Source organism: Medicago sativa, chromosome 3 (genome assembly GCF_051527215.1).
Source record: "Medicago sativa cultivar Bolivia chromosome 3, Bolivia_mono, whole genome shotgun sequence".
Classification (NCBI taxonomy): Eukaryota; Viridiplantae; Streptophyta; class Magnoliopsida; order Fabales; family Fabaceae; genus Medicago; species Medicago sativa.
This window is the reverse complement of record NC_140751.1, coordinates 83,252,743-83,279,472: the sequence shown is the minus strand read 5'-3', so window position 1 is coordinate 83,279,472 and position 26,730 is coordinate 83,252,743. Positions and strand designations below refer to the sequence as shown.

The 26,730-nt window shown below is 35.4% G+C and overlaps 2 protein-coding genes, 1 long non-coding RNA gene and 1 pseudogene across 6 annotated transcripts; 1 reads left to right on the top strand and 3 right to left on the bottom strand.

Annotated features, from left to right (window-relative positions):
- The first annotated feature begins 1,653 nt into the window (after positions 1-1,653).
- On the top strand, positions 1,654-20,265 carry ABCD1 (peroxisomal ABC transporter 1). 4 transcript variants are annotated; one of them, XM_085754843.1, is made up of 27 exons: positions 1,654-1,723; positions 1,800-1,914; positions 2,401-2,544; positions 3,353-3,632; positions 3,811-4,035; positions 4,854-5,051; positions 5,201-5,655; positions 5,807-5,945; positions 6,035-6,113; positions 6,323-6,561; positions 6,681-6,985; positions 7,098-7,203; positions 7,290-7,448; positions 9,486-9,585; positions 9,657-9,765; positions 10,015-10,105; positions 16,394-16,518; positions 16,637-16,786; positions 16,878-16,950; positions 17,406-17,586; positions 17,667-17,825; positions 17,938-18,096; positions 18,191-18,427; positions 18,887-19,050; positions 19,221-19,273; positions 19,375-19,453; positions 19,780-20,265. In XM_085754843.1, exons 3-27 carry the CDS (start codon positions 2,483-2,485, stop codon positions 19,864-19,866), a joined length of 4,014 nt encoding a protein of 1,337 aa, XP_085610969.1. In that variant the 5' UTR covers positions 1,654-1,723; positions 1,800-1,914; positions 2,401-2,482; the 3' UTR covers positions 19,867-20,265. The 4 variants fall into 4 exon arrangements, with proteins under 4 accessions (XP_085610969.1, XP_085610967.1, XP_085610970.1 ...); XM_085754841.1 differs by having other exon boundaries at positions 1,800-1,970; XM_085754844.1 differs by having other exon boundaries at positions 1,654-1,727.
- LOC146941054 (uncharacterized) lies at positions 3,740-4,939 on the bottom strand. The gene is made up of 2 exons (XR_015032242.1): positions 4,802-4,939; positions 3,740-4,688 (listed from the first exon to the last, which is right to left on the bottom strand). It is a non-coding gene; the product is annotated as an uncharacterized LOC146941054 (long non-coding RNA).
- Positions 20,266-21,145: 880 nt separating the features above from the next.
- Positions 21,146-22,378, bottom strand: LOC146941052 (uncharacterized; annotated as a pseudogene).
- Positions 22,379-25,039: 2,661 nt separating this feature from the next.
- LOC146941051 (uncharacterized) lies at positions 25,040-25,872 on the bottom strand. Its single transcript, XM_085754852.1, has one exon. The coding sequence runs from the start codon at positions 25,763-25,765 to the stop codon at positions 25,166-25,168; it is 600 nt and encodes a 199-aa protein (XP_085610978.1). The 5' UTR covers positions 25,766-25,872; the 3' UTR covers positions 25,040-25,165.
- Positions 25,873-26,730: the final 858 nt, after the last annotated feature.

Sequence of the window (26,730 nt, the reverse complement as noted above, 5' to 3'; positions counted from 1 at the left end):
TAAAGTGAAACGATTAAAAATGACAAAACGGACTAAAACGAACCAATTACTTAAATGAGGTACTTTAAAGTAACCTCTCTCTGCCAAAATTTCGTGTGAAATGACCAAAATGCCCCTGGGGACTAAAACGACTCAAAACGACTCCGATGCAATTTTTAAAATGATTTTTTAACAGAGAACTAAAGCAAGAACTTATTCAGACAAATTGAAAAGACTCAGAGACAATTTTTTTAGAAATTAAACAGAGTTTTAACACATGAAAAGACTAAAATGCCCCTAGGGGCTAAACTGACTCAAAATGACTCTAAATGCGATTTTTGAAATGGATTTTGACATGAGATTGAAGCAAGACTTATTCAAACCAATTGAAAAAGACTCAAACAATTTTTAAAGGACCAAAATGAGTTTGGACACAGGAAATGACTAAAATACCCTTTTCCATGAATTTTGCAAACAATATTGAAATAAGATGCAGAGAAAGATGCAATTAATCAGAGACAAATTCAAATGACTTGAAAAGCAAGAAAGACGTTTTGGATGACTTGAAATACAAGAAAACATGGACAAATACACAGTTGAAAAGATTTTTTAAAGCTAAGTTGAGAGATAAAACAGAGTAAAATGTCAGTGTGAATAATAGCAAATTGGCAATTCTTCAAGAGTAATAGACATATATCAAAGATGAAAGAGAATTTGAACATGTATTTTTAGGTCCAAAATTAGGGTATAACACAAACTCCCTACTTAATCATCTTTAAAAGATGAAATTCTAGCAATTAGACTAACTGACAAAAAAAATATATTAGTGGTTTTTTGGTTTAATAGGAAAATTTGCACCTTTATGTTTTAAGTGAATGTATATTAACATCCCTAATATAAATATATGGATAGATATCAAAATTACTAATTTTATTACTACCTTATCATATATTTTTTATTTATAAAAAATTATAGATTTTTTAGAATATCATTTAAGAATAATTATTGTTGTTATTAATTTTTTAATTTGTTCCTTTATCAGCATTATTTTGTTGAATATCACCATTATTTTGATTGAATCCATTTAATATTTTTATTAATATAATTCCTTTTGCATTGTGTATATATATATATATATATATATATATATATATATATATATGTTATTCTATTTTTATTTTTACCTTATTATTCGTTTTTTATTAATAAAAAATTATGCAATTTTAGAATAATATATATTGTTATTACTTTCTGAAATTTTTCATATACGTATATGTAATAACTCAAATTCCAGTTTAGTTTTGTTTTTATTTGGATTCAATATAATTCCTTATTATATATTTTAAATTAGTTATTTTTACTTAAATGTCATATATTAAAGTTTATTTTGACCACCTTCAAAAGTTTCCACATTAGAAAGTTGTTTATTTTGTACTTTATTATTTTATCCAAGTGGTTGTTAGTTAGATAAAATCATTGTCATTGAACACTTCGCGTGGATATCTATCTCATATCGTACCGTATCACTCAACTCCAAACCAAACTCGTCAGCGTTACACACACGATTGATATAAATGCTATTACCAACAAAATAACCCGACCCGATCACAGAACCGTCTTACTCAAAGTAGAACTCATTTTCGTTATCTTGCTTGCATCACCCTCTCCTTTCCCAATTCAATCCGTTGCGGAATTTTTTCAAACACCTTGCGTTCATCTCAATTCAATTCTCCAACACAGCAGCGTAGGTATCTAATTTTAATACGATTTGTTGATAATAGAGGTTTTTTTTAATCGAATTGTTGAAAATTTTGTTGCAGATTCTGGTTCGTGATTTGGATCGTTGCTGAAAAGTGATTTTGAAAATAATCAACAATTTTTTATGCGTGCAAATGTTTGCTCCGAATACTGAGATTGGATTTTATATTGTATAAGGTGATTTTTACTTGATGGAGCATGGTTAACACTTAAGACACTATTGAATTTTGAAGGTTAGCTATCTTTTTCGTTTCCGTACTGTATGATTAATATTAACGTGTCGGTGGTTTAGTGTTCTAGAAATTTAGATGATTGCTTTATGATTAATGAGGACGTTATTAGTTGAGTTAATGACTTTTTTTTATCAACTACCTTCATTTGTTTGGTTGTTGTGTATGATTATCTACCAATACGGTTATTGCAAAATATCTAGAAATCAGGGTATGTGTACGACATGATATATTGCTTGCCCTTAGAGCATAATGATCAATAGTTATTGGAGTTTTGTATATCACTATTATATTCACATAGTTCAACGCAAAAATGGAACCCTTATTCATGTGAGGAGCAGGGGGTGCCTAAAGCATGTTACTTTGCTTAAAGAATTATAATTCCTGCAATTCTGTCTACTGATCTATCATTTGGTTTGGATGTTCATGTTAGATTTTTCGTGCTCCTGGCTGCAAGAGGAGCAACTACAACTATTCTATTATTTGAAAAGTAAGGGAGAGGTTGCACTTCAGCCATGCCTTCCCTTCAGCTGTTGAAACTCACTCGGCATGGCCAGAGTTTTCTGGCTTCAAGGAGGTATTGAACTGTATATGTTTCTTTTGGTGATTCTTAATCTCGTGTAGCATCGAATTTTCCTTATCATTTGCCTAAATGTGTGGTAAGACTAGATGGGATAAGATTAGAAATGACAACATTAGAGAGAGAGTTGGGGTAGTTATTTACAGTAGAATATGCTGGAACATAAGAGAATATGTTATTCCTATATTTACAGAATATACTGTATTATTTAAATATCAACAAAAACAATGTCAAAAAACATGATAACGGGTATTGCTACAGAACTGTACGCTGATAAATGTTCAATCCAAAAAGAAAAGATCGGATGGCAGCATAATGGTTCTACTATTTCAAAATCTTTCTGCTGCAATCTCAAGATTTTTTAATGCTTTTGTTTAAACTATTCGAAACTAGAAATTATGAATAAAGAAATGCTAACAAAGTTACAAAACACCCTCTATTATGCTCTTTTCATCACACTTGGGTAAACTTAGTTGCAATAAGGCGTGGGTCCAGGAAAGAGAAAAATCTTGCCGAGCCTGAAGAATCAGTATAACATTTCATATTTGATCTTAGAATTTTCTTCTCATTAATTCTGTTTCATTTTAAGGGCAATGCATCTTATTGCTGGGTTGGTTCTGCATGAAATATCGTATTATCCTCTGCTCTGCGTTGATTATAGTCATGTTTCATTGTATTAATGGTAGCATCTTTTTACTCATTTCATATTTGGGTTGCTCATGTTATTAATAAGATATTAGGTTAGTAACTTGTCTGCATGCATACTGTATTATTGTTGATGCTTTCTTCATGTGGTTACTGACAGGAAAGCTATACTACTTGCATCTGGTATCTTAATTGCCGGTGGAACAGCTGCATATATGCAATCAAGGTTTAGAGTTAATAAACATGATTTATCTGGCCATTGCAATGAGCAAAACAACGATAAAGAAGTAAGAAAGGAGGAGGTTATCAACGACTCTACTAAACCAAAAAATAAACAAAAGAAAGGAGGCATGAAGTCACTTCAAGTCCTTACTGCAATTCTTCTATCCGACATGGGCCAATTAGGTGTGAAGAATCTTCTAGCTTTAGTTGTCACAGTGGTAAGGCTGTTATGTGCTTGACTTTTTTTATAATTTTTTTTTAAGATGAACCATAATTATATAATGCAGTCGTGGGTAATATTATAGTTGCCTTCCCCCACACACACAAGAAAAAGAAAAAAAGAAAAAAGAAAAAGATGTTTAAACCAATGACATTTAAATTTTCCTGTTTTTACAGGTGCTGCGGACTGCTTTGAGCAACAGGCTAGCTAAAGTGCAAGGCTTCCTATTTCGTGCTGCTTTTCTTCGGCGTGCACCATTATTTTTCCGGTTAATTTCAGAAAATATTATTTTGTGCTTCCTCTTGTCAACCATTCATTCTACATCAAAGTACATAACAGGAACTTTGAGTCTTCATTTCAGAAAAGTATTGACAAAACTTATCCATTCCCACTATTTTGAGGTATGGGCTGTTGAATTGCATACATCTGTTCAGATTATTTGCGTTGAACTATTGTTTAATTTATGTATTCCTAGTTCCCTACTGCCTTGTGAGAAAAAACTAATCTAACATAATATGATAAGTCCATTGTCATCTAACAACTAGTTACTCATTTGCCATTTGAAAAAAAAGTTATCAACTTCTATCCTTCCTTACTCTTTTCTTCTTCCTTTCATATTATATGATAAGTCCATTGTCATCTCTGGTCTGCTAGAATTCAGTATTATTAATAATATGATTTTTTGGTGGTGGCCGGGGTTCGAACCCCGGACCTTGCATATTTTATGCATTGTCCATACCAACTGAGCTAAGCTCACGAGGACATTTTAATAATATGATTAAAATTAAAAAAAGGAAACAATCATTGGGATGATTATCATTTGGCATAACTTTAGGATCTTGGGATGGTCTGACCAGGATCATTCTAGATGCTTTTCTACATCTCATTGCTTTAAATTTAATGGGAAGTTACTTGAGCAGATATTCTACCCTCTCAAAGCAGAATAATTTTCCAGTATCCAGTAGATGCCTTAAAATTCTGTTTATGCAATGACAGCTTTCATATTTGTTATAGTCTCAATTGTCTGAGTAATTTCTTATGAGTTACAATAATACTCAACAACAACAACAACAACCAAGCCTTATCCCACTAAGTGGGGTCGGCTACATGGATCAAATGACGCCATAGTGTTCTATCAAAAACCATATTTGGATCCAACTCATTGACCTCTATTTAGTTGTTATTGTGGCTGTATATTTATTGTTTATTTTGCTTTCAGAACATGGTATATTACAAAATATCACATGTCGACGGTCGGATAACAAACCCAGAGCAAAGAATTGCTAGTGATGTGCCGAAGTTCTGTTCAGAGTTGAGTGAAATTGTTCAAGATGATCTAGCAGCAGTGACTGATGGACTTCTATATACTTGGCGGCTGTGTTCGTATGCTAGCCCGAAATATGTCTTCTGGATACTGGTATCTCAGTAAATGAACTATATTGTTAAATAGATTTCTAATATCAGCTTCTGCTCATACTTTTTACTGATTGCTAGAGGCTGTTACAACATTGAGTTGATGTTAGAATCATTGATTTTCTTCTCAATGTACTGATTTGGCCTTTTCAGGCCTATGTACTGGGAGCTGGGGCTGCAATCAGGAACTTCTCTCCTCCGTTTGGGAAACTTATGTCCACAGAACAGCAACTGGAAGGAGACTATCGACAGCTTCATTCACGATTAAGGACTCACTCAGAAAGTATAGCATTTTACGGTGGAGAAAGGAGAGAAGAAGCTCATATTCAACAGAAATTTAAGACCTTGGTTAGGCACATGAGAAGAGTGCTGCATGACCATTGGTGGTTTGGCATGATTCAGGACTTCTTGTTGAAATACCTTGGTGCAACTGTTGCTGTTATTTTGATTATTGAACCTTTCTTTTCGGGTAATCTAAGGCCCGACAGTTCAACTTTAGGGCGTGCAGAAATGTTGAGCAATTTAAGATATCACACCAGTGTCATAATTTCCTTATTTCAGTCTCTAGGAACTCTTTCTATTGGTGCAAGACGGCTCAATCGTCTTAGGTATATCCGGTCTTTCTTTTCTTGTTTTTTATAATTTGATGTTAGAGGCGCTTTTATTGGTCATCACTCACTAATTGTGGCTTATATGCAATTCCTTCATAGGATTCATACTGTCTGCCTAAAATTTCTGACCTTTATGTATGTATTACAGTGGGTATGCTGATCGCATTTATGAGTTAATGGCGGTATCAAGGGAGCTAAGCTTGGTGGATGAGAAATCATCTCTGCAAAGAGAAGGAAGTAGAAATTGCATAAGCGAAGCTAACTACATTGAATTTTCTAACGTCAAGGCAAGTGAAATTCGTCCAACCATCTATCAACCATGACTTCATGTTGCGTTTTTAATGTTTATTAACAGCGATGTTGCTCCCAAATTCAGGTCGTGACCCCCACTGGTAATGTCTTGGTGGATGATCTGTCTCTCAGGGTTGAGCAAGGATCTAATCTTTTGATTACAGGTAGCCTTCCAAACTTTCTTCTTGATGGCATTTCTTTCTAATTTTTATTTATTTATTTTTTTGCGTGGTTGAGTCAGCCTTGATAATTGATGTTATTTATGCATTTCTTCTGTTGCAGAAGTCTCTTATAAATATTATTTGTAATGGTTGGTTTTTTAAAATATTTTTTCTGGACGATTAACATTTTATTGATGATTATTTGGCTGAAGGTCCGAATGGTAGTGGTAAGAGCTCGCTATTTCGGGTTTTAGGCGGTCTTTGGCCGTTAATATCTGGACATATTGTGAAACCTGGCATTGGCTCTGATCTTAATAAGGAGATTTTCTATGTGCCTCAAAGACCATACACTGCCGTGGGAACACTTCGCGATCAGTTGATTTATCCTCTTACTTCCAATCAAGAGGTTGAACCACTCACAGATCATGGGATGGTGGAGCTATTGAAAAATGTAAAGTTCACCGCTAACCCCATGTCTTTCTCAATGCCACCTACATATGAAGCAGTTTATTGATAATTTTATTTTTGTATTGTTATCATTCACTAAAATTGCATGTGTATGTGTTCAAGGTTGACCTTGAATACCTGTTGGACCGTTACCTGCCTGAAAAAGAGGTAAATTGGGGCGATGAACTTTCGTTGGGTGAGCAACAGAGATTGGGCATGGCTAGACTTTTCTACCACAAACCTAAATTTGCCATTCTTGATGAGTGCACAAGTGCTGTCACTACTGACATGGAAGAACGGTTTTGTGCTAAAGTTCGGGCCATGGGAACATCATGCATTACAATATCACATCGTCCAGCATTGGTTGCATTCCATGATGTGGTTTTATCCTTAGATGGTGAAGGAGGATGGAGTGTTCATTATAGAAGGTTTGAACTTATCTATGCTATTTATCATTGTTCCACTCTATAGTTATGTTTTTGATAAAAAAAAAAATTTATAGTTATGTTACTGTTGATGAGATTAAGATATAAACTCCAGGGAGGACTCTTCTACTGAAATGGGGATTGATACAATGAAGGCATCAGAAACAAAACGACAGACTGATGCAAAAGCAGTTCAACGAGCATTTGCCATGAGTAAAAAGGTGCTTAGATTTTCTGATTTTGATTGTGATGTCTTCATTGTTCTTTGTTTGCCTTGGTTTTGAAGATTTTCATACCTTTCCTCCAGGACTCTGCATTCTCAAATTCAAAGGCAGAGTCATATATTGCAGATGTGATATATTCATCTCCATCTACGAATCATACTAATTTGCCATCTACTGTTCCCCAACTTCATGGTAATACAAGGATATTGCCACTTAGAGTAGCTGCCATGTTCAAAGTATTGGTGAGTACCTTCCGTATATACGATCTTACAAAGCTTTTAGTTTTTTTCTCTCTCTGTTGTGTGTGTGTATGCATATACTGTATAGTTGGATACTCCCACAGTAGCAAATTGGTTCTTAATTCTGTATTCATTTTTGGTTTTCTATTTATAAAATTTTTATGTATTGATATTTTGCTGTTGTAATCATAAGTCCAAGCATTATAACATACATGTCCTTAACCAATATAATATTCTCAAGTTCATACCTGGAACCGAGAATTCTTGACTTCTTATGTACTGTCCATTAATAGCAGAGTTGTTGTTGGTTGACTAACTTACAACCAGTTATGTTTTCAGGTATTGGTTGGGAAATTATTAGAATTATATTGTAATTCATTTTTCTTCTGATTTAGAGTCTGTTGTTTACTTGCTTATTAATGTGAAACTGAACATCTTGTAGCTTTAACTTAGGGTTTAGCACCCCACTTTTTTTACTTGCACATTCATCACTTATTTTCTTCAGGAGCCCTATGGTGTTGCTCATAACATGCTTAATTTTTAATGTTAAACTTGCAGACAGTTATGAAAAATGTAAAAAGCTGCTTTTGACTAAGGCTACATAACACTTCCTTATTTCTATGGGTTCGACCTCCCCAATATAACCAAATCTTGTAAGATTACAAGATTTGGACATCAAAATGCAATCACGTGAAATATAAGCCACATCAATTCAAACCCAAATACAGAACAGGAAACAGGGGCTCCAAAAATAATTTTTGAAAATAAATGATATTCCCATAAATAACATAGTGATACGATTTAGAAATCTGACTCGGCTTAATCAAAAAAATTGTGTGAAGACCAACTCCTACAAAAACTTAAGCTGTTAGGTGATGCCTTTTATAGATTTGCATGTATAGCTACTGTACATAATACCCACTATTAGTTAAGTTGGTTAAAAGTTATGTTTCAATTAATAGTTGCTATTTGTAAGTCGTAATAATAACCTTTTGGTTCAGTTAACCCTATCAATGGGTTCTGTTAACTCGAATCCACATCTGTAAGTTATCTTGCATCTGATCTCCACCCAATTCAGTATACAAGGATTAAATCCTCCTCAGCCATCAGTGGCAAATCCCATGCCACATAACTAGTTTGTCCTGCTGGCGAGTTCCAAACTGCTGCTTCGTTGGCTTTTGTTCCAACTATACTGAACTCATTTTTCGTGCCCTCTTAAAGAAATCAGATAACAATTTTTCCCATTATGGTATGGAATAAAGTTGAGCGAGTGATTAAAGCTCACCATCTCCATCACTTCCCTGTTAATCCGTTGGGTCCTTCTCGCTCTTTCACCAAAGACGACCGAGATCTAGGTGAAATCATGGGTGCTTACTTGACCTGGGAGCAGCAAGACTGATTACTTCTCTCTTGGCTACAACCTTCTCTGACAAGTTTAATCATCACTCAACTCCAGGAGCAGAGTCATAATCATTTTTGTGCTCAAACTAGAGCCAAGGCATGTCAACAATGCACTTAACTTTGGATTGAACCATCTGTTGATTCACTCTTATCTGTTGGTGATCTGGTCTCACCATAGGAGTTACTTGATATCATTCTCGAAGGTCTGCCCAAAGAATATTGTTCCATCATTTAGTTGATCAACAGCGAAGGGGTCACAACGACTTAATACAATCCACCCTTTACTTGAGTCCTCTGGGCTTAAAGCACGCAATGGATAAGCCTGCGCTTAATTTATGTTGGAATTTGAACTAAATTCAATATGGGGGCAATCCACGTTGGTTCTTAAGCGATGTTACGTGAATGCCCATCAATTATATTTCTAACAAATTACAGTATACCTACGTAAACCAGATTTTATACTATATTTGAGCTTAACTTCAGTAATGCATTTGCAATCACACAATGCTATTGGGATTAAATGAATGCAACCATTGATGACTTAAGATGATCCACCCGTTCTTATAAAGTATGTAATGTATGAACAATTTAGTTTGTAGTTACAACTACAATATATTTTATGTGGACTGTTGATTTCAGGTACCCACGGTATTCGATAAACAAGGTGCACAATTGCTTGCCGTCGCTCTTCTTGTTGTTTCAAGAACATGGGTCTCCGATCGTATTGCATCTCTAAATGGTATTTTCTCATCTTTGGCTACTCATGATTATGAGAATCCATGCATGTAATGTTAAAATTTATGTTTTTAGGTACCACTGTGAAGTTTGTTTTGGAGCAGGATAAAGCTGCCTTTATTCGGTTAATTGGTATAAGTGTACTTCAAAGTGCTGCCTCTTCTTTCATTGCACCTTCTATAAGGTAATTGGGTACAAATTCATCTGGAATATGCGTTTCTTTTATCTCTAACCAATAATTGGTAATGCTAATTTTACACAAGGTTGCCGATGAAACTTTTGATTACCTAAAGTAGTCCATACCAGTTTCTGGAAAATTTTCTGATGTATATAAAGGGAAAAGGGAGGAAGTTGAGTAGATAGTTTTAGTGTTGAAATAGGGTGGGGGAGTTTATATATTGCAAATTTGAGTGAATTATATGTTTCTCCTCAGACATTTGACCGCAAGGCTGGCCCTTGGGTGGCGGATTCGTTTGACACAACATCTACTCAAGAACTATTTGAGAAGCAATGTATTCTACAAGGTAATTGAATATGAACTATTCATTAGTTTTGTTCCTTCCTCCATTTTTTTGAGCATTACAAGCATATTGTGTTGGTCAGGATTTGTTGTTATTTGATAACTCAGTTAAGTATCATTTGTACCATTTAATGTGAGACTTTTTGTTGGAATAATTTTGTAGATCAGTTTATTATGTAATATGTTGTTATGATTGCTTTACACTTTTTCCCTTTCAAATTCAACTCAGTTTTATTCTTGGTTCCTTGAACTCTTCAGTTTACCTTGACCACAATGGGTATGCAGAGTCTGAAATTTACATCCCGAGCCATGTAAATAACGATAGCTGGAAACTGGAAAGCATGTTGTTTGTCTGTTTTGTCATGGGAATATACCTTAGTGTTCATAAATAAATTTGTTGTTTCTGGTTAACAGTTGATTTGCTGAGGAATTTGTTACTCTCCAAAACTACCCTCAAGGGAAAATGTAAAATTGTATTTTTACAATTCTGTCCTCATCCTATATACACACATTGAAAAATGTTTATTTAATAATAATTCAAAATAGAGTAAAATACAAAATTTTCTCTCTAAATAAGGAACTAGAGACTATTAGAACTGAAAATATGTTTATTATATCATATTATGTGGTGAGAATGTACATTTATATAGGTAGTAGGAGTCTCCTAGTTAACCCCTAATTAATAAGGAAGATTAATCAACACAATCAATACAATGACTAGTGGAGTTAAAACTAAATAGTCACAATCTTTTCAATATCTCCACTAAGTACTTGATTAATTATTCTAACAGCCCCCCTTCAAACCGAGGGTGTCACAAACCCTCAGTTTGTCTCTAAGATAAAGGAATCTGGCAGTGGACAGAGGCTTAGTCAAGACATCTGCCCACTGGTCTTGAGCAGGCACATGCGAGACATTCAGTTCCTTCCTTATAACCTTTTCTCTCACAAAGAAAATATCCAATTCCATGTGCTTGGTTCTTGAGTGCAGGACTGGGTTGTGAGCAAGAGAAACTGCACTGAGATTGTCACAATAGATATGAGGAATTTTACTCTTAATTTGCAATTCCTTGAGAAGAGACTGGATCCAAATAATCTCCGCAGAAGCTTGTGCAAGGCTTCTATATTCAGCCTCTGCACTAGATCTAGCTACAAGGGTCTGTTTCCTTGCCCACCAGGAAACTAGATTGGGGCCCAAAAATATGCAGGCTCCAGATGTGCTTCTTCTGTCATCAGGATCTGAAGCCCAATCAGCATCACAAAAGCCATTGATTGCTATAGGTTCAGTAGAGCTGGCAGGTGTAAGCATTAACCCATATGGTGTAAAGTACCCTGCAGATATCTAAGTATCCTCTTGACTGCCTTCCAGTGATCTTCAAGGGGATTTGATAAGAACTGGCAAACTTTGTTTACAGAGTAGGATATTTCAGGTCTTGTTATGGTTGCATACTGCAATGCACCAACAACTGACCTGAAAAATGTAGGATCTGAGACTATACTTGAACCAAATTTAGACAGTTTTGTGCTAGATGCCATCGGTGAGGGCATGCTATTAGCATGAATCATGTTAGCTTTTTGAAGAAGGTCCTTGATATATTTGGTTTGAGAGAGAAGCAAAGAGCCAGATGGTGAGTGATGCACCTCTATGCCAAGAAAATAATCTAGTATGCCCAAATCTTTAAGGGAGAACTCATAATTGAGCTGATAAACTAGATTCTTAATAGCCAGTTTTGAGTTTCCAGTGATGATAATATCATCAACATAAACCAATATAAAAATGCAGTGAGTTTGAGTGTGCAGAGTAAACAAAGAAGGATCACACCTGCTTGACTTGAACCCAAAGCTAAGTAAAGATGATTTCAATCTCTCAAACCATGCTCTTGGAGCCTGTTTTAACCCATAGAGAGCCTTGTGTAGTTTGCATACAAGGCTCTTGTCAGAAGATTCAAAGCCAGGAGGCTGCACCATGTAAACTTCTTCAGTTAGCATCCTATTTAGGAAGGCGTTGTTCACATCCAACTGCTAAAGAGTCCAGTTATAAGTAACTGCAAGTGTCAGAACTGTCCTCACTGTAACAGGTTTGACTACAGGGGAAAATGTCTCATTGTAGTCAAAACCTGCTTGTTGATGAAAACCCTTAGCCACTAAACGTGCCTTGTACTTGTTTACAGTGCCATCTGGATTTTTTTTTTACCCTGAATACCCATTTACATCCAATGGCCAATCTGTTTGCAGGAAGAGGTACTAGAGACCATGTCTGATTATGAAGTAAAGCATTATATTCTTCTTGCATTGCTAAATGCCACTTAGGATCCTGAAGAGCAGTTTTGTAAGTAGTGGGCTCAACATGAGTCAAAAGGAGTGTAGGGTTAATTCTAGGCTGCACAATTCTATGTTTATTTCTGGTTCTCATTGAGTGACAGTTTTGAGGATGAATTCTGTGAGGAACAGGAGGAGGAGACTCAGAATTTGTAGACTGAGAGCTAGTAACACTAGCAGATGACTCAGGTGAGGAATTTTGAGATGGAGAGGGAGATAGAATGGTGATGGGTGTGGGATTTAGGACAACATTATTTCTGTGTGAGGACTCAGAGTGGTGAGAACTAATAGATGGAGTCTGGGGGTTGTTTGATATGGGAGTAGTAGGAACAGACTCAGAATGAGAAGTTTGAGGAGTAGGTGAGTTAACAGTAAAGGTTGTTGACACAGGAGTGGGAAGAAAAGTGGATAAAGTGGGACCATCTGGTAAAACAGAACACACTTTCTGAGATGGAAACAAGTCAAGATAAGGGAATTTTACCTCATTGAACACAACATCTTTGGATATAAAAATTCTACCTGAAGCATCTAAACATTTATATCCTTTGTGACTGTTGGAATATCCCAAGAAAACACACTCCTTTGAATGAAAATCAAACTTATGAGTTATAGGGTCTCAAAAAGGGAAAACATGCACAACCAAAGCTTTTAAGGAATTTATAGTCTGGAAATTGAAGGTGAAGTAAGAAAAAGGGTGATTTATTTGCTAAAACTGGTGTAGGTAACCTGTTGATAAAGGTAAGTTGCAGTTAAAAAGGCATGGTCCCAAAACTTTAATGGCATTTGTGCATGAGATAAAAGAGTGAGACCAGTTTCAACAATATGTCTATGTTTCCTTTCAACTGAGCCATTTTGATGGTGAGTGTGTGGACAAGTGAATTTGTGAGTGATGCCAAGGCTATTGAGATATTTTGTGAAAGGTAAAAACTCACCACCTCCATCAGTTTGGACCGAAATAATTTTGTGATTTAAGTGCAATTCAATCATGGTTTTAAAATTCTGAAATGTAGAAAGTGTGTGAGATTTCAGTTTCAAAGGATATATCCATGTGTATCTAGAATAAGCATCCACACAAGTAAGAAAATAGGTATATCCACAAGAGGATTCAACTGGTGCAGGTAGGGATGGCAATGGGTACCCACTGGGCAGGGTACCATAGTGCCCATCCCCATACCCGCGTTTTAAAAAAATCCCCATACCCAGGCTCATACCCTCGTGGGCAACAAGTTTGGTGCCCGTCCCCATACCCTATGGGTATCTAAGTGCCCGTACCCGCACCCATTACCCGCACTTTCACAACAAAAAGATAATAAATAACAAAAAATATCACAACATAATTAAAATATGATATGAAATCTTCTAAATCAACATATAAAATATTACACATCATATTATTTGGCAAAATAAAAAGCATCTAAAATATAAAAAACAAGTGCATATTACAATAAATATCAAAGACTTAGGATTAATTAACTAACTTTAATATAAATAAAATTATTCGCATGGTCTATATAATGTGTGGGCATGGGGCGGGGTGGGTACTAGAGTGCCCGTACCCGCACCCATACCCGTTCAAATTTGTGGGTAATTACCCGTGCCCAGGCCCATACCCAATAATGCGGGTATTTACCCGCCCATCGTGGGTATTTTTTGCGGGTACCCAGTGGGCTTGGGTCCAATTGCCATCCCTAGGTGCAGGTCCCCAAAGATCACAGAAAATTAGTTCAAGAGGTTTAGTATATGTCATTTGAGATGCAAATGATGGCAGTCTATGAACCTTACCAAGACAACAAGCAGTACAAAAATCTGACAAGCTTTTATTTGGTAATTGTATGTTACAAAGTTTGATAATACTTTGAAGCACCTCATGATGAGGATGTCCAAGTCTGCTATGCCAGATACCATACATGGAAGGAAAAGACTGAGTAGAACTAGATGTTGAACTACTAGGTAAATGTTCAACATTATTACATTGAAAATTATTGAAATTGAAACCAGCTGAGGGACCTAAATGAAAAGAGGCAGAGTTATCAGTTTGTGCTGGAACTTTATTGCAAACTGGAACTTTATTGCAAACAGTGTTGACACTAGAATTTTGAGAGACAGGAGCAGTGGTCTTGAATGAGTTGGTGTGCTCAAACTGATAGAGACCATCTTGTCCTAGAATACCTCTTAAAAGCACCTTAGAAGAATCCTGAGATTTGACAAAACAGTGATTAGGATGAAACTCAAAGTAAACATTGTTATCTTTAGCAAACTGACTCACACTAACGAGATTTTTGGTTATAGAGGGAACAAGAAGGAGATTATTCAGTTTTAAAGTAGTTTGAGGATGTAAAGGAGAAGTAAATTGTAAGGAACCAACAGAGGTAATAGCCAAACCTTGTCCATTTCCAACTTAATTGCACTTTTGGCCCCCTATCTTTCCAAAACTTGCGGTTACAGCCCCCTAACTAATTTAAATACAAAACAACCCCCTAAGTATTGAATCTTTGGCAGTTTTGGCCCCCAACGCTGACGTGGCACCCTAAATGAGGTGCCACGTGTCATTTTTTTTTTTTTTTTGGCCTTGGGGGGCCAAAACTTTAGTTTTGAACTTCTCATTTCTGGATTCTTGTGTGAGAAGCTGAGATTCAAGTTCGTCTAAAGAAACAACTTCAGATTTCGCATTCACACTAGCAACAATAGGGTCAAACTCTTCAGGAAGTGCTTCAAGAACAACTTCAATTAGGTCCCTGTGAGAGACTGGATCTCCAGTTGAAGCAAGATACTCTGAAATTGCGCGAATTCGAGCAATGAATTCAGCGATAGTGTGTGAACCTTTCGTAATGGATCTAAGCTCAGATCGAAGTTGACGCGAACGCGTCTTCATCTGCGTGAAGCAGTAACTATGAATCTCATCCCAAACCTGCCACGAGTGGCGAAGGAGAACGAATCGCGAAAGCAGCGAAGGCGAAATCGTTGAAAGAATCCAGGTGCAGAGCAATGAATCTTGTTCTTCCCATTCAGTGTAAGCAGGATTCTCCGTTCCTGCTTCGCGTGCTGCATCTGTGAGATAAACCGGTGGAATCTCAGGTGAAATCACAAATTTCACCATCTTCGTTCCGCGAAGAACACCTTCGACTTGTTGCTTCCATTGAAGGTAGTTTGTATCATCAAGCTTAACAGAAACTACATGTTTGAAGGTTTTGGATGCTGCAGCAGTTACGCGTTGCGCATCAGAGGGAGTAGGAGAAGGCGTAGCAGAAGACATGGCTCTGGATCAAGAAGCTCTAGATACCATATTAGAACTGAAAATATGTTTATTATATCATATTATGTGGTGAGAATGTACATTTATATAGGTAGTAGGAGTCTCCTAGTTAACCCCTAATTAATAAGGAAGATTAATCAACACAATCAATACAATGACTAGTGGAGTTAAAACTAAATAGTCACAATCTTTTCAATATCTCCACTAAGTACTTGATTAATTATTCTAACAGAGACCACAATTAGGTAATCTTGAGAGAGGTGGATGATTTTTAAAAAGGTATGTACGAATTACCAGAGAATACATGGTACAATTGTTTTCTCAAAAGGGACTCTTTTAGAGGAAAATAGTGAGTGCAAGAGTATTGGCGAGATAGCTTGGTAGGCCGATAGTGAAATATTATTTTTACGCTGGATTCATATTCCCACAAAATGTGGAAAAATAAGGCAGGAATTAATTATATTGGATCTTTTAAATACAGGAGTTGAAATCTCCCGAAGGTTCATTCACATGAATCTTAAAGGATGGCACATACCCAATGGTCCCTAAGCAACAGTATAGAATGTCATCGCTTATGTTTAAATTTTAGGGATAGGAATTTTGACTTGTTCTTTGTCATTATGTTATGAACATTAGTATTAGTATTTCATTTTGGCATTGAAGCTCTCCTGGAGGAAGTTTGGGATTTGGTTTCAAATTTTTGTTACATGCATATCTTGGTAGGTCTTCCACATGGCAAGCAAAAGTGTTGATGCAGATCAGAGGATAACTCAAGATTTGGAGAAGTTAACAACAGACTTGTCTGGACTGGTAACCGGACTGGTAAAGCCATCCGTAGATATTTTGTGGTGAGTGACTCATTCATCATTTTGAATTATCATATTTCTAGTATAGTCATATGTATTTTACTAGCACTTGAATCAACATATCTGATGCTTTTTTTTCCCTATGTCTTTGCTTCTCAAGGTTCACATGGAGAATGAAGCTGTTAACTGGTCAAAGGGGAGTTGCCATACTCTATGCTTACATGTTACTTGGCCTTGGGTTTTTAAGAACTGTTACTCCTGATTTTGGTGATTTGATAAGCCAAGAACAACAACTTGAAGGAATCTTTAGGTAAACCAATAGTTGTTTGAGTTGCCTCAATTATGGCACACTAGTGTTGTGAAAATGATGCTGACCTTTTTTAATCTTACACTTATGCTAGGTTCATGCATGAGAGACTCTGTACTCATGCTGAGTCCGTTGCTTTCTTTGGAGGTGGTGCTCGAGAAAAAGCTGTGAGCATCCCAACTCTACGATATTTAATGCATTTTTTTTTTTTTAGGATGTGCTTATTTGAGGTGTGTTAAATTAAGATTGGAAGTTATTTACACTTTCTCCCCATGGGACAGTTGGCAATGGAATGAAGTGAAATTCATTTACACTCCACCCCTGAAATATCTGACACACCATTACATGACCCTTTTAACAAGCAATAAGGAGTAAATTTCAGTCTGTTTCATAAATTCTCACTTTCTCATTTACCACTTTTTTTGGATAAACAAACCCTAAATGTAAATTTGTCCATGAGTTTTAGTTTATAAAATTTTATTGATCTTAGGCTCTAATAGGGGGCATGTAATTTGGTTGAAGGTTCAAAAGGAAATGTATGGCTTATTGATTTTTCTTCAGCTTGCAGTTTATTCATTTTTATCAATGCAGATTGTAATTTTACTTTCTTAATATTGTGCAGATGGTTGAATCAAGATTCAGCGACCTTCTCATACACTCCCAGTACCTTCTGAAAAAGAAGTGTCTGTTTGGTATACTAGACGATTTCATCACAAAGCAACTACCTCATAATGTGACATGGTTGCTGAGCTTGTTGTATGCTATGGAACACAAAGGAGACCGTGCAGTTATAAGTACCCTGGGTAGGATTGTTGGACTGTTCTCAGTTACTCTCTTTATTTCTCTGTCGTCCCCCACTAATATATACAGCACTATATTACAGGTGAGCTGGCACATGCATTGAGGTTCTTAGCATCTGTCGTTTCTCAAAGCTTTTTAGCTTTTGGTGACATTCTTGAATTGAATAGGAAGCTTGTAGAGCTTTCTGGTGGTGTTAATCGGATATTTGAGCTCGAAGAGCTGCTGGATGCAGCCCATTCTGGTTCGTCATAACTGTTGCTTTGTTTTCTATGCAAGCATGCCATTTAACATGTTTATATAGCAGCAATTATATATAATAATCATCATGTGCTAATGATATCTTTTATGTACAGGGGAATTCATCAATGGTGGTCCTATATCTTCAGCAACTGATTATCATTCTAAAGATGTTATATCTTTTTCTAAGGTCAATATTGTTACCCCTTCTCAGAAGATGTTGGCCAGGGAGTTGACATGTGATGTTGAGCTTGGGAGAAGCCTGCTTGTTACTGGTTGGTATAGTTGCTATTTTAGTATATTTTCCCTTCTGGTAGAGGGAATTGCATTCTGATTAGAATTTAAATCTTGCATATCTTATTTTAAAAGGTCCAAATGGAAGCGGAAAAAGTTCCATTTTCAGAGTTCTTCGAGGACTTTGGCCAATTGCAAGTGGAAGATTCTCTAGACCATCTGAAGATTTGGATCAAGATGTTGGATCAGGTTGTAGCATCTTCTATGTTCCTCAACGGCCGTATACATGCCTGGGAACACTAAGGGACCAAATTATATACCCTCTATCCCGCGAGGAAGCCGTGTTGCGAGCATTGAAGATGTATGGAAAAGGTATCCATAGTACAAAAAATATCACTAGCTTCAGAAATGCCCTTGTCAAATGTAAAATGGTGTTTGCTAACTATACATAAGCACACGTGGTTCATTTGACTTTAATTTAAAATGCCCTTGTCAAATGTAAAATGGTGTTTCCTAACTATACATAAGCACCCGTGTTTCATTTGACTTTAATTTAAAATGACGCTGCCTTCTTTGATTTTGATTAATCCCCACCACCTGAGAATAGGTTCTCTTCCGAGTTTTTCCCTGCAGTTGTGACTCATGATAATGCATGAAATTGATTATATGTTATTTATATTGACAGCGTTGAAGATTTTCTTTCATTTAAGTTTAGTTGCGCAAAATTACTGTTCAGTTTCCTTTTATTCTCTTGTAATCATTTCAAAGTTGCATTTAGTTTATTTTTCCTTTTCCATTTTAGTTCTGATCGTTGTGATCTTGTTAATTCAGGTGAAAAGCATCCCGACACTGTAAAGTTGTTGGACAAGCACTTGGAAGTTATCCTAGAGAATGTTCGGTTGAATTATCTTCTAGAAAGGGACACAAGCGGGTGGGATGCAAATCTAAATTGGGAAGACACTCTCTCTCTTGGAGAACAGCAGAGATTAGGCATGGTATGTAAATTGATTTTATTGTAAATTTGTAATTTTAGAATGATTTAGTTAAGTTTCTTCAATAATATTTTAGTACAAGTCTTAGGTCTCAGTCTTGTGCTTGGCTCTTAATCAGAAGACATTATAATATATCTTGTTTGGATTTTAACACTTACCTTATCTTCTGTAAGGCACGCTTGTTCTTCCATAAGCCTAAGTTTGGTATCCTGGACGAGTGTACCAAGTATGTATGATTTACCTCTGCCTTTTTTCTCTTGTAGAATTGCTTTGTTCTTATTTGTTGCTAACCATGATTTGCTCTCTTCCTGAAAAAAATGTTGGCAGTGCAACAAGTGTTGATGTGGAAGAACACCTATATGGGTTAGCGAAGAAAATGGAAATCACATTTATTACTTCCTCACAAGTAAGTCTTTACTAAAAAAAAATGATAAATTTTAAATTTTGTCAAGCCAAATTTAGAGTATTATGAGCAGCAGATCAATAGTTAGTTTTAATTGTTTCTCACTACAATAAATACAGCTAGTATTTTGCACTTACTCTCGTATGGTATGGGATTACTTATATGATCATAGATGCACGTTCCTTCTCTGCACATAGCTATGTGATTTTTATATAGTTCTAGCTGAGTCAGTTATTGACATTTCTAAACTTATACATAAATAATAGCTTCCCAATTCCAAATCCGGTCTAAGTGTCAAACTAATTAATTGTCTTGTCTCTTGTCCTCAGCGTCCTGCTTTAATACCATATCATTCCATGGAATTACGGCTGATTGATGGTGAGGGTAATTGGCAACTCCGTTCGATCAAGCAATGATTCTCCGGCAAGTAGTGTTGCTGCAGACTCTCATATCGTTACTATTTGAGATATTGGGGAGTCTTGAATATACTGGCTGCCTGTGAGCGTAAATAAGGTTTGCCAGTGATTGTATCTGTATTTTCTTTCATTTCGGGTTTACCATTTACTATATTCTCCAAGCTTCAATTTTTGATCCATAGACTTATTAGGGCAAACAAACTGAAATAGTGAATCAGCAGCAACAACCAAAATGGTTGATAAGAAGTTGAAATACAACCATGTCTTGATCGCTGCAGTATATTAAGATCAATCATGTACAGTCTCTTCCCTCATATTCCTAGGTAGTTGATATTTATTCATATTTTGTAACCATTATTTTGTTAATAAAAAGTAGCTTGAAATATAGTAGTTCATTGAGTTATTTTGTACTGCAGTAACTAGTAATACCGCCATCCGTACATTTAGCTTTGATTTCTTTTCTCCAAGTCCATTATTACTTGGATAACTCCTGTGCCAACAAAAATGATTTTATTCCACAAAATAGATGGGACTATGTTGTTAGGAGATCACATATCTATAATTTCATTCTTATTTTCTGGTCTCTTTCGATCTCTCACTTTGATGGGCCACTCTACCGCTGTGAGAGCTTCCCTTAAGTTGATGAGTGTGAAAGACAGTGTGGGTGAAATCACTGCCAACGTTGGACACGTTGAAGGTGTTGGTCAACAAAGACTAATTTAAAATTTACGTGGAAGCTACGTAATTTTGTAACTGTCAGACTCACTTTCAAATAAGTAAAACTAATATCAATTTTAACAAATGAGTGTACGATTCTCTCAAAAAAAAAAATGAGTGTACGATGAAAACTAGTCGTAAAATGTTTCGACGACACTATTTTTTAAACTAATAAGGGTTGGACAACTTCCTCTAAACATAACGTATTTTTTATTTATTTTTTGAATTTGTCAATAATATATATTCAATGAAGCTCTTTATAAATTATCATTCAGTTATTAAAAGAGAGAAATGGTTGATATTTTAGTTTTCTTTATTTAATTAGGGATGTTTTGTGGAGAAAAAATAATCATACCTTTTGTAATAATATTGTTAACAATACATTATCTTCAACATACTATTTTACAGATAAAAAATCAATGGAATATTTTTTTTTGAAGGAAAAAGTCAATGGAATATTATCATCAAATTGATGTAGAATTATCAAATTTACGTAGAACTCATAAATTAATCGGACCCACTTAAATCAGTGAGACAAATTTAAATTTTAGCAAATGAGAAATTATTCTTAAAATTTTTAAATCGACTTTATTTATTACACATTTTTTCTAGGGGTCGACTTTATTTATTATACTTGTTAATATGTTATTGTGTAGCAAAATTAGCATACACAGCCACAACCAAAACCTTGTCAAGAGAAGATTCAATATTAAAAATTTAAAGTTGATGCATTTGCAAAGTCATTTTGGAGTGCACACTCAGAAGAAAACTATATATTACTATCATATATAAGCCATTCAAAAAAAAAAACAAAAACTATCATATATAAGCAATCTGTTATAATTTTGTCAAAAAAATAAATCCATTGTAATTTAAGTTCTTTCTTTTTGTGGTGTGTTGTAATTATAAGCTAATTAGTTGATGTTAGTGCATATAGACATCACATAATTTTGCATTAAATCAAAAAGCCTCCAAAGCTCCACCTAATGCAAATATATCACAATCTTCAGTGTTGCACCAAGCTTGATGATCATGACCATTTTTACATCCACACTCATTCCAATTATTCAATCTCCTCTTATTTTGCTTCTCCATCTCAGCAACCGAAGCCACTCTTATTTTAATCTCTACTTCAACTTCTGGTGTTGTGAACATACCCTCTTTGCAATCATTTCCACTCACCAAATCCATCTTCAGCCATTTTTTTAACTCCATGTTTTGTGATTCAATAATCACTTTCCATGGAATCTCACTATTTCCAATAAGTTGTGACCCCCACATCTTCCTTTGCCTCAGCTCCACCACTAGGCTTTGTTGATTAAGATTGTCCAAGAATTCTTGGGGGCATGAACAATCTAAATTAAAAGACTCATTCCAAAAGGGTAGGGATTTGGTAGAAATACTTTTACTGTTGAGTTGAATTCTTTTGTTGTTTCCTGTTGGAAGATACAACCTTGAAAACAGTTTTTCGTGGATTTGATGAATTCAGTGTTTCTGGCTTGTATTATTCTCAGTTCACAGCTGAAGTTTGCATAAGCTGGTATATGGGATGGATCCATTGAAAATTTGAGAGTATAGTTAGGAATATGTGTCTAGTTATGTGTTGCAGTTAGAAAAAGAGAGGAAATTAAAGCTAAGAATATATTGAAGTGGTTTGTTTGAGTTTGAGTTGTTGCTAGTGATGTATTATAGAGTTGAGAAAAGTAAATTGGAAATGCTTTCCGAGATGCACTCTATTATCTTTGAACACTAATTTAATATGTAGTATGATATAGTATTGTATAAAATTGCTAAGTATCTCAGTTGTGCTTTTTGTGAATATATGGACACCAACTTAATCTTAAATCATGCGCATTAGATTGTGTTCAAGATTATATTTTACTAAAGAAAACCTTGTAAACCTCGAAAGGCTAGATTTTCCAATTTGGCTCTTGCAAGTAGCAATATACGAATCAAGAGTATCTTAATGCAATCCGTAAAGGTATAAGATTACAATAAAAAAGATTTTTAGTGTACTTTTTTAGTGTACTTTGGCTTGAATGCTGGCCTCAACTCACAGCCATAACTTAGTAGCTAGCTTTTTTTTTTTTTTTTTTTTTTTTTTTTTTTTTTTTGAGGGGAACTTAGTGCTAGTTGTAACGACATACATGTACATCAATTATAAAAACATTGGAAAAATTTCCCACCACTCATTAAGCTAACAAAAATATAGCCTGCGACATGCTATTCCATCATAATGCTAATATCATTTTGAATTGCTCTTTATGTTGATTGCCATTAATAAACCATTATAGATTACAGTATCTTTTTCTTTTGGCTTATGTAAACTGTAAAGTACTCTCTTTCCCCTCAAAGAAAATAAAGCACTTCCTTTGTTTCTTTATAATCGTCGCTTTTGCAGAAATATTTTGTTGTTACATTCTTCTTGTTTTTAAAGTTTAATGCAATATTAATTATTTTATGAATGCTATACTTAACAATTTATTGCATAGAGAAATAAGTTGAATGAGTTAATAAATGTACTTGCAGTGAGTACAATATCTAAAACTAGGGTTTAGTATCTATTTTGGTCATGCCTTGAGAATGATTCCAAGGTGAGTATTTATAGCCCTGCTTGGGCCTGTATTCTCGTTGTAACAGCCCGGTGGGCCCCTCGCAAGGCACTGCACCCACCGCACTGCACTGTTACTCACAAGCTTAATCACTAGCCCCCTCACCATACTAGTGTTTTTGCCTCCCGTGGGAATCGAACCTAGTACCTGGGGATAAGTACTACTTCAATGCATTCCCACTACCAATTGAGCTACTAGCAGTGTGAGTAACAGTGCAGTGCGGGGGGTGCAGTGCCTTGCCTTGCGAGGGGCCCACCAGGCTGTTACACTCGTGACTTAGGCTCTAAGTTACTTAAAGCCCAAGTCACACCTTATATGTTGTGGAAAGCTTCTAGAGGTTTCTAGATAATCCTTGAGGCGGCTAGATCTTCTAACCCTTCTGGAAGCCTTCTCGAGGCGGCAAGGCGAAAGAGGCGCGCCCTAGGGCTTTTTGGCCTTTATGAAGGGATGCTAGGCCTTTAGTATAAAATTGACAGTCTGATAACTGATTAAGGGTATTAAAGAAAAATGACAAAGAATTTCATCCAAAGTAACAAATTATTTGTTGGTTGTTTTAATATGTACACTATAACATGATAATTTTTATATGTATACTATAAAAACTAATTATCTTTAATTTGAATTAATTTATTTCATTTGATTAAATAATTTATTTTTTTGTTAAGTAAAGGAAATAACAAGAAAAGCTAAGGAACAATACGAGAGTGCTAGTCCCCATTACATCAAAATGAAAATAGGAAAGCAATAAAGGAGGAGGGGAGTGCAAGATCATCAAACTAAAAGAGCTTGAATGCCCCATCCTAGCAAGGATATCAACTCAATCATTAGCCTCACATTATACATGAGAGTTTTAATGTTCCAATTAGGAGTATGAAGCAGGTTGAGGATTTCTGAGAGAAAATGTTTCATACTAGAGATGGAAGTAAAACCGCTTTGAATTTGATTTAAAACTAATTGACATTCGACCTCAATGAAGAGGGAGAAGATGGATAACTGACTAGCAAGACAGAGACCGTAAAGAAGGCAGCAAATCTCAGCCATGGTGACGGTGGAGGTTTCACAGTTACAATGAAATCCTTTGATGAAAATACCATTAGAGTAGCGAATAAGACATCCACAAACTAACAATTTATCGATACAGTTATGGGATCAGTCAACATTAAGCTTGAAGGAGGGGAGGCCAAAGCAATATGAAGCTCCTAGCAAGAGTTTCCATTGCCGTATTTTCAAAGAGTTTCCCTATCTGCGTTCGATAAAAAACACATACTGTTAGCTAGCTTCGTTAGCTGGCCATATTTTTGGTCCCATATTTCTTTGTCTTTTAAGGAAGAACTGAAGACATCTATTTATGCGGTTGAAATTGCTTATCAACGTAGCTGATTGAACCTTTGGTTAGAACGCCATTCACTTTTGGTGGGTATGACTTCTAAATATTTTGATATGGTTCCTTGATAGTTATTGAAGGGATGGAAAAACTGTTTCATTATAACGCAACGGGTGAACTTTCATGTTTGTTATATTTTTAGAGAAGAAAATAGTTGTGCCGATAAGCTGACTAACTTTGGATTTTCTACTCAGAATTTTACTTGATGGGATTCTCTTCTTGAGTTTGTTTGTTTGGTTACATTTCTCTTCTTGAGTTTATTAGACAGGACATTTTTCCGTAACATATTTGGTCTTCCTAATTTTCGTTTCATTTAGGTTATGAGTTTACTTTTTTTTTTTAGCTTTATCACATTGCACTAATTTTTCTTTCCCCATGGTTATATTTCATTGAGTTTGTTCGATAAAGTTTTTAATGATTCTGCTGTTTACAAAGTCATTTTAGAATGGACACAGAGAAGAAAGCTCTAATCAAATAGAATCGATCCATTATAATTTTGTCAAAAAAATATAAATCCACTGTAATGATAAGCTAATTAATTAGTTGATGTTAGTGCATATATACATCACATAATTTTGCATCAAAATCAAAAAGCCTCCAAAGCTGCACCGAGCGCAAATATATCACAATCTTCAGTGTTGCACCAAGCTTGATGATCATGACCATTTTTACATCCACACTCATTCCAATTATTCAATCTCCTCTTATTTTGCTTCTCCATCTCAGCAACCGAAGCCACTCTTATTTTAATCTCCACTTCCACTTCTGGCGTTATGAACATACCCTCTTTGCAATCACTTCGACTCACCAAATCCATCTTCAACCATTTTTTTAGCTCCATGTTTTGTGATTCAAGAATCACTTTCCATGGAATCTCACCTTTTCCAATAAGTTGTGACCCCCACATCTTCCTTTGCCTTAGCTCCACCACTAGGCTTTGTTGATTAAGGTTTTCCAAGAATTCTTGTGGGCATGAACAGTCTAGATTAAAAGACTCATCCCAAAAGGGCACTGATTTGGTAGAAACATTTTTTCTGTTGAGTTGAATTCTTTTGCTGTTTCCTGTTGGAAGATACAACCTTGCAAACAAGTTTTTCGTGGACTTGATGAATTCGATGTTTCGAGCTTGTATTATTCTCAATTCACAACTAAAGTTAACATTAGAAGACATATGAGATGAATCCATCTTGAATTGAGAATAGCTAGGAATGTTTCTTGTTATGTGTTGTAGCTAGAGAAAGAGAGGAAATTAAAGCTAAAGAATATATTGAAGGAGTTTGTTGTTTGAGTTATAGTTGTTGTGTGTGATGTATTATATAGTGTGGAAAAGGTAATTAATTAATTAAAGGAAGATGGAAATGCTTTCCAAGAAATCATTGAGCACTATGATAAAATTAAGATATAGTAATATTTGTCCATTATCTCTCAGTTGTGCTTTTTGTGAATATTTTACTATCAACTTAATCTTAAACATGCACATCAGATTGTTCTAAAGATTTTATTCATATTAAAGAAAACATTGGAATCTAGAAAGGGTGGATTTTCCAATTCGGATCTTGTCTTGTAACTACAACTACAAGTTGTAATGTGGTATTGGGTTATGAATCAAGAGAATCTTAACACAATCCTTAACTGGGGACCCCAAATTATATAAGATTAGAATAATTACAAGGTTTTTAGTGTGCTAAACTAAAAGCCATCGAAAAAGAAAGGACCCTAGTAGGCATTCTTAGTTTCTTATCTAACTCACTAGCTAGTTTTAATAATATACATCAATTATAAAACATTGCAAAATTTTCCTACCTCTGATTAAGCTTACAAAATACAAAAGGACCTCTTTCGAGTGCAGATGCAGGTCGAGCACCGACGACACCCTAGGAGTTCATATGTTCGCTCTTAGAATATGGTATGGTTTTTAAATTACAGTTGTGGATGCTGTCGGGGTTGTGGTCCTTGCAATTGTGGTCATTGCGGCTACTGCAACGCGCATTTCAATTGTTGCAACATGAAATAATTCAATTTTCAGAAAGTGATACCACCATGCTACTACATTATTTATCCACTATAGTAGAGTTTCATTGTTCCCGCTTAACTCAAGTTGTAGGGACATTGTATTATATATGCATGGGCATGCATGACTTCCCACTTATT